Raw genomic sequence first — 17,563 nt, forward strand, 5'->3', positions numbered from 1 at the left:
TTTCTTGAAGGCTCACTTTGGCATACTTAGCTCCGTGTTCGGTGTCAAAATGCCGACGTAGATTGAACAACCGCCACTGCCTTATAACACAAAAGACAGCTTTTTTTCTCCTTGAAGCACAAACATATATTCGCCTTCCCATCTTTCTTGAGACAGCCTTCCATCTGCATCAGTTTTTCTCTTCTTGGACATTTTGGGATAATTGTTTGTATTTATTAATTCGGAAAATGGCACTGATGTGGAAACACTGCTATCTAGTGGTGGGATGCCATCACTTCACGGGTAACATGATCGGCATTATAAGCTATTATTACACAGGTCTTCTCAATGCCGTTGAACGCTCCGTTCACTTGCATGGGCCCTTCACAACTTCCGGGGGTGAATTATAATTGATAATTCACTGTTGCTAAGTATAATTGACTGCTGTCAAGGAAAACAAAGGATTTTTTGCCTCTAATGCATCTTTGGTATCACTCCACAAGTAGTCCAGTCCACTTCAACCCCAGCGTCTTTGGTTGCTAAGCGACTTCAACATCTCTTTGAATGACCTTTTCTCTGCTGATCAACACTACGAATGCTGGTAACAAATAAGTTGTGAAAAGACACACCATGTGAAGTTATTTTTTCGTTTTGGCAATAAGCGGGATAATGTAAAGAACGTTGCCGTTCTTTAAGCCCCTTCAGGGCGAAGCAAGACACCTCAGCAGCGTTTCGGTTTTCTGTTCGCCCTGTCGGGGCTTATTTTCCCGATAATGGCTGGCGTTCTATACATTATCCCTTACATTCAACCTTTTCAAGCTCTTGCGGGCCACATAAAATGACATGGCCCCATAGGACACAGGGGCAGAGGGTGAGGAGAACTTGCCGATAGACAATGTGAAAGATCTATTGCTAAGATAAGAGGAAAGCCATTGAAGAGCTGTACTACTTATATCAACCCACTGCTCTAGGCGCGACAAGAGGGTGTTGTGGTCAACAGTGTCAAAGGTGGCAATGAGGTCTAATAAGCAGCAGGTGACTTGTTACTTTCAGCAAGGCTGTCTCAGTGCTGTGACATGATTTATAAGCTGACTGGAAGGGCTCCAACATCTCGGAATGGTTTAAATATAGTTGTGCCAATAGTTGTGATAAAACCACCTTTTTCGGGATTTTTTTAATTAAAAGGTTATTTTGAGATAGGGCAATAGTTTTTTGCACATTATGCATACAGGTTGTGTTTGTTAAGCAGTGGCTGAACAACTGCATGCTTAAAACTTGCTGGAACTAAACCCCTGGTCAGGCAAGAGTTGAGGATGACCTGAATACTTGGGCCGATGGTGTCAAAAGGCCTCTTTGATTATTTGGGAGGGGACAGCATCGTTAAGAGAAGTTGAGGGCTTCATGACACTAACAATCTCCTTCAGTTCCTCTAATGACACTGGTAGGAAATGGTCAAAAAGAGCAGAAAGCCTAATGCCTATGTGATGCAGGGGAGTGACTGGTGATGAGGGGGTGAAAGACTGACTAATGTGATTGATTTTGTCAATAAAACATTTGAAAAATGACACGCAGATGTCGTTTGAAGGCTCGACTTGTGAGGGGGCTTGTGGATTGATGATTGAGTTTAAAGTGCTAAAAAGGATTTTGGGACGATGGGCGTGTTTACTGATGATATCGGAAAAGTGTATAACTCTAGTTGCTTTAGCTGCTGTTTGGAATGTTGCTAGTGAGTTCTTAAAAATCTGGAAAGAAACGGTGAGGTGGTCTATCTTCCACTTTCGCTCAGCTGTCCGACAGACTCGCCTGAGAGAGCGGGTAGTGTCATCCAGCCATGGTTGAGATATGAGTTTGGGGCGTTTGAGCTTATGGGGGGAAATATAATCAAAAATTGCTGCGCATGAGGATTTGAAAATACTCAGTAGTTCATCTGCACAAGGGGGGGGGGGAGGGGAATCACTCACAGTTAAAATGGAGGTAGCAATATCACTTGCCAGAAAGCTATCTGCAAAATGTTCAGCAGTGACAAGGGTCTATGTAGCATGCGTAGCGATCAGGGGTTTTGGCTGTACATTGAGGATCAGAAATGTTAACATTGAATACAATAGGTTTGTGATCAGATAAGTAAGCATCCTCGACATTCACATTATCAATTGACAGGCCATGGGATAAAATTAAGTCTAGGGTGTGCACGAGTACATGAGTGGACTGATTAATATGTTGCAATCATAAAATCATCCAAAACCAACAGACGATCATGCGACAGAAAGTCTGAAAATTCTGGAATGAAGTCCTTTAGATTCCACCATTACGCATTGAATTTCTAAGGCGGAATAAGACCCCACAGAAAGTAATGTGAATCTATCCCTAAAAACCAAAGCAACACCACAAACCCTCCCGGACGACCTAGGCGTGCTAAGGAAGGAGCCGTTAGTTGGACGAAGTTCTCCAAAGACGGATGTTTCACCCGCACCTTTCCAAGTCTCCGTTAAGAACAGTTAGTCCAAGTGTCGTTGAGTACAAACGTCATTTAAAAGGAACGTCTTATTAGAAACCAACCTGGTGTTGAGTATTGCCTCTTTTGCCGCCAGTTAGACAGAAGATTGTGTACAGCGTACGAACTACAGATGGCGGAAGTTATCCCCGTTAGCTCCACCACCAGGGCCAGTCGGTTTTTCGGGGGATGCGGGTAGACGCCTGAACCGGAAGGTTTTCAAAATGCTGTGTCCCTGGGTGATCGGATGCAAGGCGATAATGTTGCAAGGAAAATGAAATATTTTAAATGATGTATGAACTGATACAATGGTTAAAACATTCATGATTAATTTGAATTCAACCATCAGTGGCCGATCCTTAATTTCATGGCCCCACATCTTCTTGGAAAATTCAACATGAAACCACAAAACTGTTACTCAAACAGTTTTGTGTCTGACATGTCAGACTGAAAGATGCGACCAGAAATGATAATTTGAAAAGCCTTTCTGAACCAACTGTAGAAGAAGGCGTACACCAACGGGTTGACAGTGGAATTAAGATACCCCAGCCACAGTTGTGTTTCGAAAAAGTTAGGCGGAACAGAGTAGCCGATGAAGGGGTCGATGATGTTGAGGATGAAAAATGGCGTCCAGAAGGACAGAAACACGCCCATGATGAAGGCCAGCGTTTTTGTGGCTTTCCTCTGGTGCTTGTCCACCTTTGAGGAGCTGGTGTTCTGTAGGCCTATGGTGCGCACTTGTCTCTGGGCCACCATGTAGATCTTCAGGTAGATGCCCAGCATGATGACCCCAGGGATGTAGAAGGAGATAATGGATGACACGGTGCTGGACACCCCGCTCTGTAACAAAACACACCCCCCTTCACACGCCACATTGTTATAGTAGAACTCCTCAATTCCTAATATATTTAGCTCGAGGAAGACCATCCCAAAGCCGACAACAAACGAGACACACCATGTGACCAGGATCATGATGACTGCTGTGTGAACCGTTATCTTACGGGGGTAGAGCATAGGGTGGCACACGGCATAATAGCGGTCGATGGATATAAAGGACAGATTCAAGATGGACGCCGTACACAGCAAGACGGAGGAGCTGTTGTGGATCTTGCAAAACATTTCTCCGAAATACCAGCATTTTTCAATGGAAAGAATCATTCCAGGGAACATGACCAGAACCCCCAGCAGGAGGTCGGTTACAGCCAGAGAGAGGGTCAGATAGTTGGGAGGTGTGTGGAGTTGCTTGAAGTGAGCGATGGCCACGATTACAAAGAGGTTTCCCAGCAATGTGAGGACCACAGCAGACCCAAGGCCAAAGTAGAGGGTGACGCGGACAGCAACGGGGTAGACCGTCCTCAGACACGAGCCATTCCCGTAGCAGAACTCCGGCTCCATCGACCTGAGAGGGGGGAGGGGAAGGCAGTGGAAGGGAAGTGGGGGAGAGACATGTTATTACGGTAAGACTTCTGGTCCACAGAGTCATCGCCTACAGGCATCTCAAAGGCAGCGCTCATGAGGTCCTCCCTAGGTAACTGCTGAACCTGACAGTTGTGGTCAGGGCCGCCACCAGGATTGTATTCCATAGTAAGCACAATCCGGCTCAGTTTGAAATACTTCCCCTCCCAAACACAAAAAAACCCACAGTGGTTACGCTGATATATTACTCGTAGACTACTGTTAGTTTTAAACAGCAAAGACGGAGTCATGTTAGAAGTCAACAACAACAACATTTATTGCAGCAATTAAAAATTCCAAAAATACATGCGCGGACGAAATTTACAGATCAAACGCCACGTTTTTAAAGCAAGGCAGTGGGGAACATTTTCCATGTTAACGAGATGGCAAAATAATCAACTCAAGAAGTACACAGCAAAAGCACAATTGGTTACAATTGCAACGAGCATAGTAGGCATAAATAGCAAAAAGGAGGCGGACAGTTAGGGTTAATTCAAAAGACATAGCCTTTGTAAGGAATCCACTAAGTCTACTATGGCGCAGACATAGGCTTTAGGCTGTCGGGTCATTCCAGCTGCAGAGTGCAAATAGGCTTTATCTCATAATTTAGACTAGCGCCAATCAATGAAACCTTATTTGGAATCAGAGAAAGTTTGCTCCCTTTGCTGTGCAAAGCATGTTTCAGAAATCAGCACATTAAGATCAATTAAGCTATTTTTTATTTTTGTAATATGGAATTATTATAAAAATCTACGCACAGTGCGTTCAGGATTACGCCTGCCGGTACCATTGGTTGTGGTGAATTATGTCTTCAGCGTGTGATAGATAGATAGATAGATAGATAGATAGATAGATAGATAGATGGATAGATGGATAGATGGATATATAGATAATTGACTGTCCCCTTGGGGAAATTTTTCTCAGTGAATAGACTAGAATAATACACATGACCGTTAACAACATAAAAAGCTCACCACAATACCTTTAAAAATGACATTATGAGAGTTGTGTAATTTTGTTTGCCATCATAATCAATCTGACAGAGCTTTGCCGGCGTTTACAATAGGAAATACATTCTAAGATTGCTAAATGCAGGCCCACATAAAAGTTTGTATCATTTCCCCTTTAGGGCCCTCTTGTTAAATGAGTCATGTTGATGAGTCATAATAAGGTACAGCAGGACTTCTTCATAGCCCAATCCATTCCGTGACGCAATCATTAGTAAACAGTGACTTCTCAGTTTACATGTTTGTTTTGTTTCTATTTATGAATACAGAGCCCATGTATAATCTTCAAACTTTTAATCAGAAAAAGCTTAGACTATACCAAATATAGTATATATATTGCTAAATTTTCCTCATTGAGCAAAAGGGTAATGCCACACCACAATCCTTAATCCATTGTTCAGTGAGAAATGACCGATGATTAATAATCGTTATAATAAATAATGGTTAATAATATCTGACACGTATTGCATTCAGTCAAAACATCATGCTATTATCAGCTCATTCATTCTTATTCACCCTTGCTAATAGTTCCTCATTCAGAGAGCAGAAATAAACGTGCCGCAGTAGGTCAATTATAAACAACTACAACATGACATAAGAGCTTCATGAACTGTAATCATGCTGTAGTTGTTTATAATTAAGTATTGCCATATGAATGAGGAATAAAAAGGTATGAAAGTATTAATCCATAGGTATGAAAAAAGAACAACGTAAGATACTACAGAAGAGGTAAAGGAACTGTATTTCGTTCTTTGTATGTTAAACCATTGAATAACTTCATCGTCTCTGCTGCACTCATTTAAGAGTCCAGCAATATTTTGTCTCGCACAAATCAAAGAAGATATCAAATATAAACGCATAGATATAATAGTAAATAGATTAAATAGTTTAAATGGAAATAAAGCATTATGTATGTCTTACCTCAGTCTATTCTCAGGTATACTCAATGGATACTTGCAGGATGGGCTTTATATTTCAAGATGACGACACGTCAAAACAGTCAGCCACTACTGGGCCATTTCCCTGGACTCTGTGGCCAGATGCAACAACAATCTCTAAGGAAAGGGCCATGAATGGCAACAAGGACAATGTTGATGGCAGGATGTTGTGAGAAAGAGACACATAAGGACCACACATTTTTGCCGCAGAATAAAAAAAAAATAAAAATCACAGATACAGATATCCGTTTTTAATTCCATCTCAGAAAAAAGTGTCTGTATTGACAGGTAGTAATTACAGGGCATTGGTCTGTGCCAAGTAGAAGAAGAAGGGATACACATTAATGCATTGCGTTGTTCTGTTTGGCAGTTCTGGAACAAACCGAACACTGAGAACTCACGTGTAGTCGTTTCCAAATATATATGCCTGTTAGTAATTAGCAACAGAAATAACATGGTGTCACAATAGTCAGACAGTGTGTCGGTACGAACGTTATGGCAAAGTTTGGAGCGCAGAGCGAATTTAAGTTCGAGAGTCCAACTGAATGGTGGAAACAGATTTTGCCACTATAGGCTAGCCACAAAGCTTAACAAAGAAGACGGCGAGATTCAAGTGAGTGCACTTATCTAGGTGATGGGAAGTGAAGCTGAAAAGATATTCAGTTAGTTTGAGTTTGAGGAGGAAGACAATAAAGACGACTTTGAGATGGTCATGGAAAAGTTTGACAAGTACTTTATTCCGAGACGCAATGTCATACATGAATGTGCATGCTTCTACCAACGTTGCCAGCATTCCGGAGAATCGGGCGGAGTCATAATGTACATTATGTCATTGTATGAAATGGCGTAACACTGTTAGTTCGTAGCTACGAGAGATGAACATATAAGCGATTGTCTTGTACTAGGAATTGCAGACAAAGAACTTTTGCGCCAATTCCAGCTCAAATCAGACCTGACTCTTGCGTGGGTTATTGAACGTTTGCGCCACGCAGAGGTGGTGATGAAACAAGTCAGTCTTCAAGCCCACAGACTGGAAACTCAGCTAGCCAACATTAACGCGGTGAAATGGAAAAGTGGACAGTATGGAAAGTAAAGCCATGACAACATTAGACGAGGTAACAGCAGCCAGGGAGCCTACACAAAGGAGAAGTTTGGGCGATGTGGTAAGCCGCAACAATATGATGAAAATGTTTGCCCTGCATTAAAAAGTAAGTGCAAAAAATGTCACAAGAATGGACACTGGGAATGTAAATGTCAGTCTAAAGCAGTCAGGATAGTCGCAAGTGAACAATCTGAAGAAACATATTTCCTTGGCGCTGTTGATCATAAGAATGGAGAAAATAAATGGACTGTGAGCGTAACCATAGACAATGTGGTAGTAGCCTTAAAATTCGACACAGGAGCTGACGCTACCATTATCGATCAAGGGACATTCAAAAAGATGAGTCCTAAAATACAGTTAGGGCCTCCAGACACACGCTTTGTAAGCCCAGGAGGTGACCTCAAATGTGCAGGCGTGTTCCAAGGCGCCACCAGCTACAGAGAGAAAATGTTTTCTTTCAAAGTGTATGTGATGGAGGGAACAAGCTGCTAATTGAGCCGTGAGGAAGAAGTGAAAATGGGCCTAGTTAAGAGGATGGATGAGGTCAGCAGTGTGTTTGGGTCGAGTGGGCTATTGAAAACGATAGTTACGTATTGTAACTCTAGATTCTATAAGAGAGTATAGGCGCAGCCTTTAAGCCTTTTTTAAGGCTAATTTGTAATCCCCGCCCACCAACAGCGTGGGCCTCAATCACGTCCGCAGTCCGCACATATAACCGTGCGCCGGCGGACGTTCTGCTCCCAATAAACAGCTTTTCTTCAGCTATTTAAAGGTCAATGAGGCCGACACTTAAAAGGCTGCGCCTGTACTCATAGAATCTAGAGTTACAATACGTAACTATCTTTCTATGTCGCATAGGCTTCGCCTTTAAGGCTATCGCTATTGGGTTAAAAGGGCGAAGCACGATATAGTCTATGCTTCATTGGTCCCGATCAGTACCAGAAACACGGCTACATACGCGCTAGTATCATGCGTCAGACGTAGCATAACATACTGTACGTCATGCGTCTAACGGCACGTCATCAACAAACAGCTCTAATGTGTCTGATAAGACACAAGAGCTCTCAACATGAATATTTGACTCCACCTCACATTGTTTAATATGCAAGGGGAATAATCACACAATCACACTCACTCTGACAAAGCACCTAGAAATGAGTGTGTCATAGAGAGGCGCGACGTGTCTCTCAGGTAAAACCTAATAAAAGAGCATGGGGAAGCCCAGGAGGCTGCTGTGCAGATATCCTCCAGAGGCATCCCTCTTTACAGAGCGACAGAGGACGCTATTCCTCTGGTCGAGTGAGCTCTGATAGTCTCGGCTCTGCCCCCGCTGACACATAAGCCTGTGTGATAGCATCACACAGCCAATGTGACAGCCGTTGTTTCGTCAGGGGGAGGCCCTGGGAATGTTCTCTGTAATGCACAAATAACTGTTGAGAATTGCGCAGAGCCTCCGTGCGCTTCACATAACAGGCAAGCGCGCGTACGGGGCACAAGAGATGGGCTGTTGCCTCCTCCTCAGATTGATGAGGAGGGAGAGAGAAACCATTGAGTGTTATTACTCTCGATCTGAACGAGCTAGTAATACTCTTTGGTGTAAAAGCCGGGTTCGGGCGTAATATGGCCGCACTGCCGTCCCCTTGTATTCTAAGACAAGAAGGGGCTACAGAGAGTGCAGACAGGTCGCTCACCCTCTTAGCTGACGTCAAGGCCAGCAGCAAAGCTGTCTTGTCTGACACAAACTTAAGGGGCAACCGGTCAAGAGCCTTAAATGGGGTTTTAACCTGTGCGCGCAGCACCAGTGTTAAATCCCATTGTGGAGTGAGAGAGCGCTCACTCCACAATGACTAAAAACTGTTTTATACCCTTCGTGGCATGATGAAACAGCAGCCGCGTCCATTTAAAAAAAAAAGAGGGCTAAAATTCAGCCCTCTTTCCAACAGTGTCTGTAGGAAAGAGAGCACACATTTCTGGAAAGCCGCCCATTTAGCCGAGTAACACTCCCTCCTGGGAGAGGCCGAGACCCTCTAGGTCAGTGATCCTCACTATTTTTTTGACAAGAGCCACATTGGCATTGCAAAATCCAAAGGAGAGCCACTTTTATGGCAACATGCTAAGTCACCTTTGCAAATGTGCATTTCTTCACATAAATTGGTGTTACGTCCCAGACTTAAGGGGATGAGGGGAGTAATACAATTATGTAATTCCCAGGACTGGTCAGCGAAAGAGAGGACAAAGAGACATGTGCCTTGTTAAAAAACAGGAGTTTATTTTATTTAACAAAAATAAACAACAACACCGTCAGGTTGAACTCAAAACGCTGGCCTGCAAAAAGGTACCAGGATAGTCAGTCATGCAATCGGTTAACACAAAATACCGGTCTCCAAAAAAGAACCAGGAAACCAACAGAACAATGTTAAAAGATTCCCTGGCCACAGTCACCTTTCCACTGAAAGGGAGACATCAAGGCTTAAAACACACAGCTCACCCTTACCACTGCAAGGAAGTGACACACTGAACCAACCGAACTGCAGGCATCGGCCCACAGGCCGTAACAACAAAACAACAAAAAAGTAATAACAATGGATTTTCATTCAAGACCAGATTTAACTTAATACTGTGATGAGCGGAAGCTGGCATGCATGTCCTTGACTTTCTTCATGTTGTATTTGTATTTGGTTGTTGCAATCACAGTGAGGCATTCAAGATGACCATGGGTCAGTCGGTTTCTCTGTTTTCTCTTGATAGTGTTCATGGTCGAAAATGTTGACTCACAGGTGTATGTGCTCATGAAGAAAGACATCACTTTCTGTGCAAGTGGTTTCAAAGTGGGAAAGTCTGCTTCAGAAACCAAACTCCAGAAGTGGCCAACACCTGCTCTGAGTTCAACTTGGAGAATGTTGTTTGTTTGCAGCTCAATTATTTCACTCTCCAGAGCAGCACGATCACCAGGGCAGAGCTGTGTGATGTTTGACGTGAGGGAGGACACATCCACATGGAAGGGGTTTTCAATAAAATTGAAAATCTCCTTATATTCAGTCACATCACTGAATCTGGATTCAAACTCACCCTTCAGCTCCTCCAAAACTTCAACAAATCTGCTGTAGCTGAAATGCTGCTGCAGAGATGGGTCACTTGTGGTTGTTGCTCTGAGTTTAGGGAAGTGGATGAGTTCTCTGTCAGGTATCCACAGAGCAGTTATTTTGTTTTGGAATGCTCTGACTGCCCTCAGCATGTCACTTGGAAGCTTGTCTCTTCCTTGGAGCTGCAAGTTGAGAGTGTTCAGGTGACAGGTAATGTCAGTAAGGAGGGCCAGCTGTATGATCCAGTGTGGGTCTTTCAGCTCTGGCTGGTGTTTCCCCTTGCTGTCCAAGAAACTGTTGATTTCAGGAAGGAGGCTCAGAAATCGCTCCAGCACCCTTCCACGGGACAACCATCTTACTTCACTGTGCAACACTAAATCGCTGTACTCTGTGTCATAGTCCTGGAATAACTGTCTGAATTGTCTGTGGTTTAGTGCTCTTGAAACAATGTAATTGACCACATGCACAACCCTTTGCATCACATTTTGGAATTCACTGTTTCTGAGCTTTGATACCAGTGCCTCCTGATGAATGATGCAATGGAAGCTGATGAAATTGGGAATTTCATCTCTTTTTTTCATGAGGCCAACAAGACCCTTCTCTTTGCCTCTCATGCTTGGAGCACCATCAGTACACACACTTGCAAGTTTGGACCAGCTGAGATTATTTTCCTCAAAAAATACTAAAAGTGCATTCAGAATATCCTCACCTCTTGTTTGGCCATGGAGTGGTAGTAAGCACAACATTTCCTCTTGAAAACAGTTTTCTTTTGGGAACCTCACCCAAGTGCACAGCTGAGCAACGTCAGTGACGTCTGTGCTTTCGTCCACTGCGATGCTGAAACACGATGCAGCGCGCAGATCAGCCAACAACTGGTCACTTATGTCCTTTCCGATGTCTTCCATCCGCCTCATTATTGTTGAATCTGACAGCTGTAACCCTTTTATTTGTTTAAGGATGGCGTCCTTGTTGTCAAAGTCTGTGAACAGTATTTCTGCTGAAGCCAAAAAACAGTCTTTCACTATTTCTGAGTCGGAGAAAGGTTTTTTAGCCCGCGCCAGAATCCACGCTATCTCATAAGACGCCTCTGTTAAGCGCTCTGCAGTGGAGGTTGTGCGGTGGATTAGATTTTGCTGCTCACACAGTGAAGCAGTGAGCTGTGCAGTTTTCTTAATTCTTAGTTCACTGCCAGGCGGGTAAATTTCATTGAATTTTGGATGAGCCGTTTTGAAATGGCGCTCCAGATTGCTTCGTTTGAAACCGGCACGGGTTTGTTTGCAAATCAAACATCATGGGTTCATACCGTGCAAAACAAACAGGAATTCGTCCGTCCACTTCTCTTGAAATTTTCTGTGCTCATCTTGTATGCTTCTTATTTTTCGTTTTTAATTACAACTGCCGTTTCTCTGCCCGTCCCCTCTCCGATGTCTGCCTGCTGATTTTTGTCCTCAGACTTATTTCCCTCATCCACTCCACTAGCAACACTGTCTGTCTGTTCGTCTGGTTTTTGAGTTCTTTTCTGTCCCTTTTTTATTAAAAACCGGTCCATTTCGTATTTCAGCTGGCAAGCGGAGCGTGCGGAGCTAGCGGAGCTAGCGGAGCTTACGTAGCCCGCCTTTAAATTTTGAGCGGTCACGTGTTGTAAACAATGCCACACGCTTGCGGGCTGCGTTGCCAGGGCCCTGTACCACGAAGCTCGCTTAGAGGGTTAGCGAGGTATGTTGAGCTCCAAGCCTGGGTTAGTTGTACCACGAAAGTCGATCTCTTTTAGCGTCGCTGTATCACCATGGTGACTTATGCTCGCAACCAAACCTGGTCGGGAGCAGTTTTTCGGCTTAGTCTAGCCGGAGATCGGCTACTTAAATCAGCGTGAGCAGCTTCCTAGCCCCTCCTCTGACAATGGCGTCACCATTTGTGGGTGTTCCCGTGGACCCCGGCGCACTTCTCGTACAGGCGTCTCTCCGGAGACAAGGGTTTTACGGGACAGAACCGATCCCTTGGCATTGTCTGACGATATTCAGATTTCAGACTTTATTGTCATTGTGCAAACAACGAAATTGGGGTTCTACATGAGAGATACAGATTCTCATCAGAGGGTGTTCGTTATTTGATCGTCCTTTTGGACCTTATGTAGACAATGCGCATTATGTCTCAGTGACAGAGCGCTAGAGTGGAGGTAGAGCGTCAGTCTTGAATTTCTGCGCGGGGGGTTCGACTCCCAAGTGACGCGAATTTATGTGAAGCTTAAAAAGTCCTAATTCTCATGCATATGGAATACTTATTCACTAAAGCTTATGGAATTATATTTTTGTGCTTATTTCGAACTTGAACCCATATTTTCAAGGCCGTGCTGGCACCACATCTATGGGGGTAAAATGCATGATGATAGACCGGCGAATTTGAACCCCGGTCGCTGGCGTTCGGGTCTTATACTAATCCACTACGCTACAGCCGCTACCTCTCAGCGGTCGAAAACATGCGATACATTTCTTAAATAGGGTGTATTTAAAGTGAATTCCCTAAATGATAGAATAAGGCAGGATGGACGTTGCTTATGCATTTTTAAATCATCATCATTCTATTTGGATTAATGGCGAACAATTCTGCATTTGGCATAGTTATTTTACAGACAATATGCAGAATCTTTTCACTTATACTTGTCACAACCCGGCTCAACGGCGATGACAAAAACGGGAGAGACGGTGCATTTACCAATATAAAATAAAGGTTTATTTCCGTACAAAACATAACTAAACAAAACCGCCAACGAAAACCCCAAAAGGTATGGACGCCTGCAAGGAGCCAAGGAGTAGCGCCCACCACAGGCAATCAGCTGCTCTTTTATTCGGCTGGAGCACCGGTCCCAGGTGCTCCAGATCCAGCTGATGTCATCAGCTAATCACCTTAATGAAGATAGGTAGTCAATAAGTAGGCGGGGTCGTCACACCCCCCCCCATAAAGTCGGTGTACCAAAGGGAACACCGGCACATACTAACCAAATTGACCTGAAATTATCCTCCCCAAAAATAAATTAATTCAAAGACAAGACATCTAAGAAAGAAAACACATTCCACCCTGGCCATGTCATGCTCCTTTTCCACCTGACCTCAGCAACCCTGGTACCTGGAGAAGCAAATTAAGAGAACAGACAGAAGAACACAACACAAACAGCATGAAATGGCACCACTAGTCACATTCAACCCCTGATTCGGACACCGCAATGACCTTAAAAAGGTCAGAGGATTATGATCTGTGTAAACCACAAGGGCCGCACCTCCTCCCACATACCGACCAACTCATCTCCATACCAACCAACTCATCTCCATGCCAACCAACTCATCTCCATACCAACCAACTCATCTCCATACCAACCAACTCTTCACAATACCTGGTGCCTAGCCTTTAATGCAGGGCAATCTGCCTTCCAATGTCCCTCCTCGTGACAATAGTTACAGCTTCTACTGCTGTCAAAACTGCTCCGTGAGTGAGACTCGGATCCAAGCATGCCAGACTTCCCGGAACGCATCTGGTCAGCCGCCGCAACACCTCGCCTGTTTCCACCCCAGCCAGAATCATTGCGGCCGGGTGTGCGCTCACATCGCCCTTATGGAGCAGCACGTACTCATCTGCTGACACAGCCGCTTCTGCAGCAGAGGCAACCTTCCGTTCACTAATGTAGGTCGCAATCAAACCAGGTAGCGTATTCTTAAACTGCTCCAAAATTACTAACTCACACAACTCATCAAAAGTAGATATATCAAGCGCAGCCAACCAACGTTTAAAATGGGTAGTTAAATCCCGAACAAATTCAACATAGGTCTGGCCACTTTCCCTTTCCCAAGCCCGAAAACGTTGGCGATATGCTTCAGGCACAAGCTCATAAGCCTTCAGCACTGCAGATTTTATTTTAACGTAACTACTGCCATCAGCCGCGCTCATAGCCGAATATGCCCCCTGCGCCTTACCCGTGAGGACGCACTGGAGCAGCAGAGCACAGTCCTCATCAGACCAACCCCTCGCCGCGGAAACACGCTCAAAAACGCTTCACATTCAGCCATCTCAAAACCACCCACTAGGACCAAGCAAAACACACCGTTATGCCCGAACCGGACCAGCAAGACAGCGAAGTGTCCCCGTGCGCACTAAGAGGATGCCAGTTTGGAGTTTCCCCGCTAACTAAACATCAACCCCCTAACTAAACTCCCGGCTAGTCTTCATGCAGCGGGCAGTGGCGGGTACTTATGCACTAGAGACCGCTGACCCGGGAAAGCGACTAGCAAGCTAGCAACTCCCCCGAAATCACGGACATGCTCCCAAGACAATGCTTTAACCACTATGCCGCCACAACACTACCAAGACCCCCGCAACGAACCCAAAGGGGAACGCCGCTATGCCTACCAGGGGAAAACTCCGCACCGCACTAAGATCCACACGTTGAGGACAACACTTGTCAACCGGCTTTTTGGTACTGGCATAAATTAAGTGAGCAACCCTGATACTCACCCTGATCCGTCAGCCCACATGCACCATGAACTCTCCCCTTAACTACGGAAAAAACACTCGCAAAATGAGCAACAACCGTTTTACCCGCAAGGCAAACAAACAAAGGCAAAACAAAATCTACACTCAACTATTGCGCAAACCGAATGGACGAGCCCCCATTTGTCACAACCCGGCTCAACGGCGATGACAAAAACGGGAGAGACGGTGCATTTACCAATATAAAATAAAGGTTTATTTCCGTACAAAACATAACTAAACAAAACCGCCAACGAAAACCCCAAAAGGTGTGGACGCCTGCAAGGAGCCAAGGAGTAGCGCCCACCACAGGCAATCAGCTGCTCTTTTATTCGGCTGGAGCACCGGTCCCAGGTGCTCCAGATCCAGCTGATGTCATCAGCTAATCACCTTAATGAAGATAGGTAGTCAATAAGTAGGCGGGGTCGTCACATACTCATATAGACTGCTTGATCTATCGTAAAGGTGAGAAAAATGACGCAAAAAACGCCCCTTTCACGTGAACGCGCACTGAACCTAAAGCGGAAAACCAGGTTCTACTAATTGAATCTAAAGTGAGCTTCGTGGTACCATTTAACTCTGATTGCGAGTTGCGGCTCTGTCGAGCCAGGTTTTCCCAAGAAAGCCTGGGTATGTTCAGCGAGCTTCGTGGTATAGGGCACAGGTTTGACAGGTTGACAATTCCCCCTTTAGGGATCACCATTAAGGCTTAATACTTTTAATTTCTCCTTCATTATTTGGGTGAAGGGACAAGTATAATTCAGATGTTTGCGTTTTTGTAGTGCAATGTTGTACGTTTATGAAGCACATTTGAAAAAATTTATTGGCTGTGTTACCACATAGGAAGCTACCATGCGAGCCACCAATTATAGCTTGACGAGCCGCATGTGACTCGTGAGCCGCACAATGAGTAACGCATAAGGTGAAGACTATTGAGGCCCCAATTGCAGACATACCTGATCCTGAACTCAGGAATGTTCTCCTTGAGGTAATTGTATTGTGTTTATAAGCATATTCAATAAAAAGAAAATATTATTTTGATAAACAATCAACAATATGGACACCCCAGTAGCTTTACAACCAGTGTGATACTGGAATAAAGCCAGTGACTTCCATGTTTTGTCTCACTTCTATGAACATTCCAATACAAACCCCTTCTATTCTATAGTCTCATCCTTGGTAATCTGTTTTGGTGAATTCTCAAGTATAATTATTCACAATATCAACACAAATTATGTTTGTGCAATTTTGTGTGTTCATTGCTCTTATTTTACCCTAGATTAAGAATGCAACAACTTTGGAAGAACTCTTGGAGCTTGCAGATAAGCCCTCTAGCATGCTTCAGACAGCAGGATGCTAACAATGCCTGAGGACACTGGAGGATAAGGAACAAGTTGTTAATGATTACATCCAGTGATATTTCACCTACCGCAACCATGTTTCCTTCCAGAGGTAGGTCACTCTGAATACTCTGTGGGAATTCCAAAGAGAATGTGAATGAAACTCAAATGAATGTCAGAAATGGTTAGAGTCCTACTGGCAGTGTGACTGGCAATAGCATTAAGAACTACCATGATCTGCCTCTTCCCCTCACCCCCAACCTGGATATATGTTGAAGGACGGCCTGGCTACCCTGAACCTTTTCAATGCTGTGGAACAACACCCCTCCTGGTCCTGCCTTACTTGGTTTACAGCGCGGAAGACCTGAAAGCAGAGACTTGAAATGAGCCCAACTGGTAGCTCAAACCGCCAGGAGTAGGAGAGAATGCTTGGCTACTGGCTGGACTACTTAATTGCTGTAAAATGTATTTTCTGTATGTTATCTAAAGTGGCTGTTTAAAGTGTCCACAAGTGCAAGCAAAAGCATCATACTAACTTTAGTATAAATTGCTTGGCGTTCATGATGTCTGTGTAGTTGAAATCTTAAGATTTGCCGTTTTCTTTTTTCTTTTTCTTTTTTCAAGTCCACAAATGGATGATGAATCTTAATGTGTTTCATTACTCCCCACTCCCACAGAGGAACCATCTGGGTTGTCCCTGCAGGACGTTCTGATGTTTGCAACAGGCCTAAAAGAAATACCAGCAGCAAAATTAACACCACAGCCTCAACTCACATTCCAGAAACACTCAAGGTTTCCTGAGGCTAATGTCTGCTCAAACACATTGAAACTCCCGATATTACCCTCATATGAGATGTTTGAGGAAGCCATGAGTTATGGAATTAAGAACTCCCCTGGATTTGGTCTCTTTTGAGGTGTTAAGGCTATTTTTCAGACATACAACTGTTTTAACCTGCAGTTCAAAGTTCATTGTGCAGTGGCTGTTAGTTTGTCACGGTCTGTACATATAAAGCTATAACATTGTTAAAATAAATTAAATTATTTTCATAAGGTGTACGTTTGTCTCTTCTGAAACATTTTGTGAGGGCTTAACAGTGAGAATTGACAGACTTCTTTGTTTTTCTTTGCATAAATTGGTCATGAAATGTAACCTGATCTTGCATGATAGTCACTATTAGCTTCGGTGTATATGTTAGGTGAACCCCAAAAACAGTCATTGTGGTGGTGGAAAAGGTTTTAATTTAACCATGGGTCAAACTTTTTAAACATTGAAGATGACCATAACAATACACACTGGAGGCAGTGCTGTCTGAAAGAAAAAGAACAGTGGCTAGCTACACTGATATTAAGTCTAGCTTCCCTGCTTATTAAGCAGGTACTGACAGGAAACGTGCCGGGAACGCTGATCCACTGTCGCCTAAAATAAATGGAACATGAACAAAATAACTGAATAGAAAAAAAACGATGTCCATATTATTTACATATTTAGTCCTCCCTACTGTCCAACACTGGGGGAATGTGCTGCTGGTCAAGCATGAGGAGGTGTCTCCATGCAGGGTCCATCAGGTGGGGCGTCCCAGTTCAAAGCGAGCACACCATCCAACAAGGCTGTTTACACATGGCTGATTTGAAGAAAGAATAGGTTATATT

General features: G+C 44.0%; 1 protein-coding gene across 1 annotated transcript; it reads right to left on the reverse strand.

Moving 5' to 3' along the window:
• Positions 1-2,884: 2,884 nt before the first annotated feature.
• On the reverse strand, positions 2,885-3,868 carry LOC132473850 (trace amine-associated receptor 1-like). Its single transcript, XM_060074132.1, has one exon. The coding sequence runs from the start codon at positions 3,863-3,865 to the stop codon at positions 2,885-2,887; it is 981 nt and encodes a 326-aa protein (XP_059930115.1). The 5' UTR covers positions 3,866-3,868.
• Between the last annotated feature and the right edge of the window lie 13,695 nt (positions 3,869-17,563).

The sequence above is a fragment of the Gadus macrocephalus genome, chromosome 16 (genome assembly GCF_031168955.1).
Source record: "Gadus macrocephalus chromosome 16, ASM3116895v1".
Lineage (NCBI taxonomy): Eukaryota > Metazoa > Chordata > Actinopteri > Gadiformes > Gadidae > Gadus > Gadus macrocephalus.

Excerpts from the sequence above, each read along its gene's own strand:
- LOC132473850 (XM_060074132.1), bottom strand. The coding sequence starts at position 3,865 with ATGGAGCCGGAGTTCTGCTACGGGAATGGCTCGTGTCTGAGGACGGTC.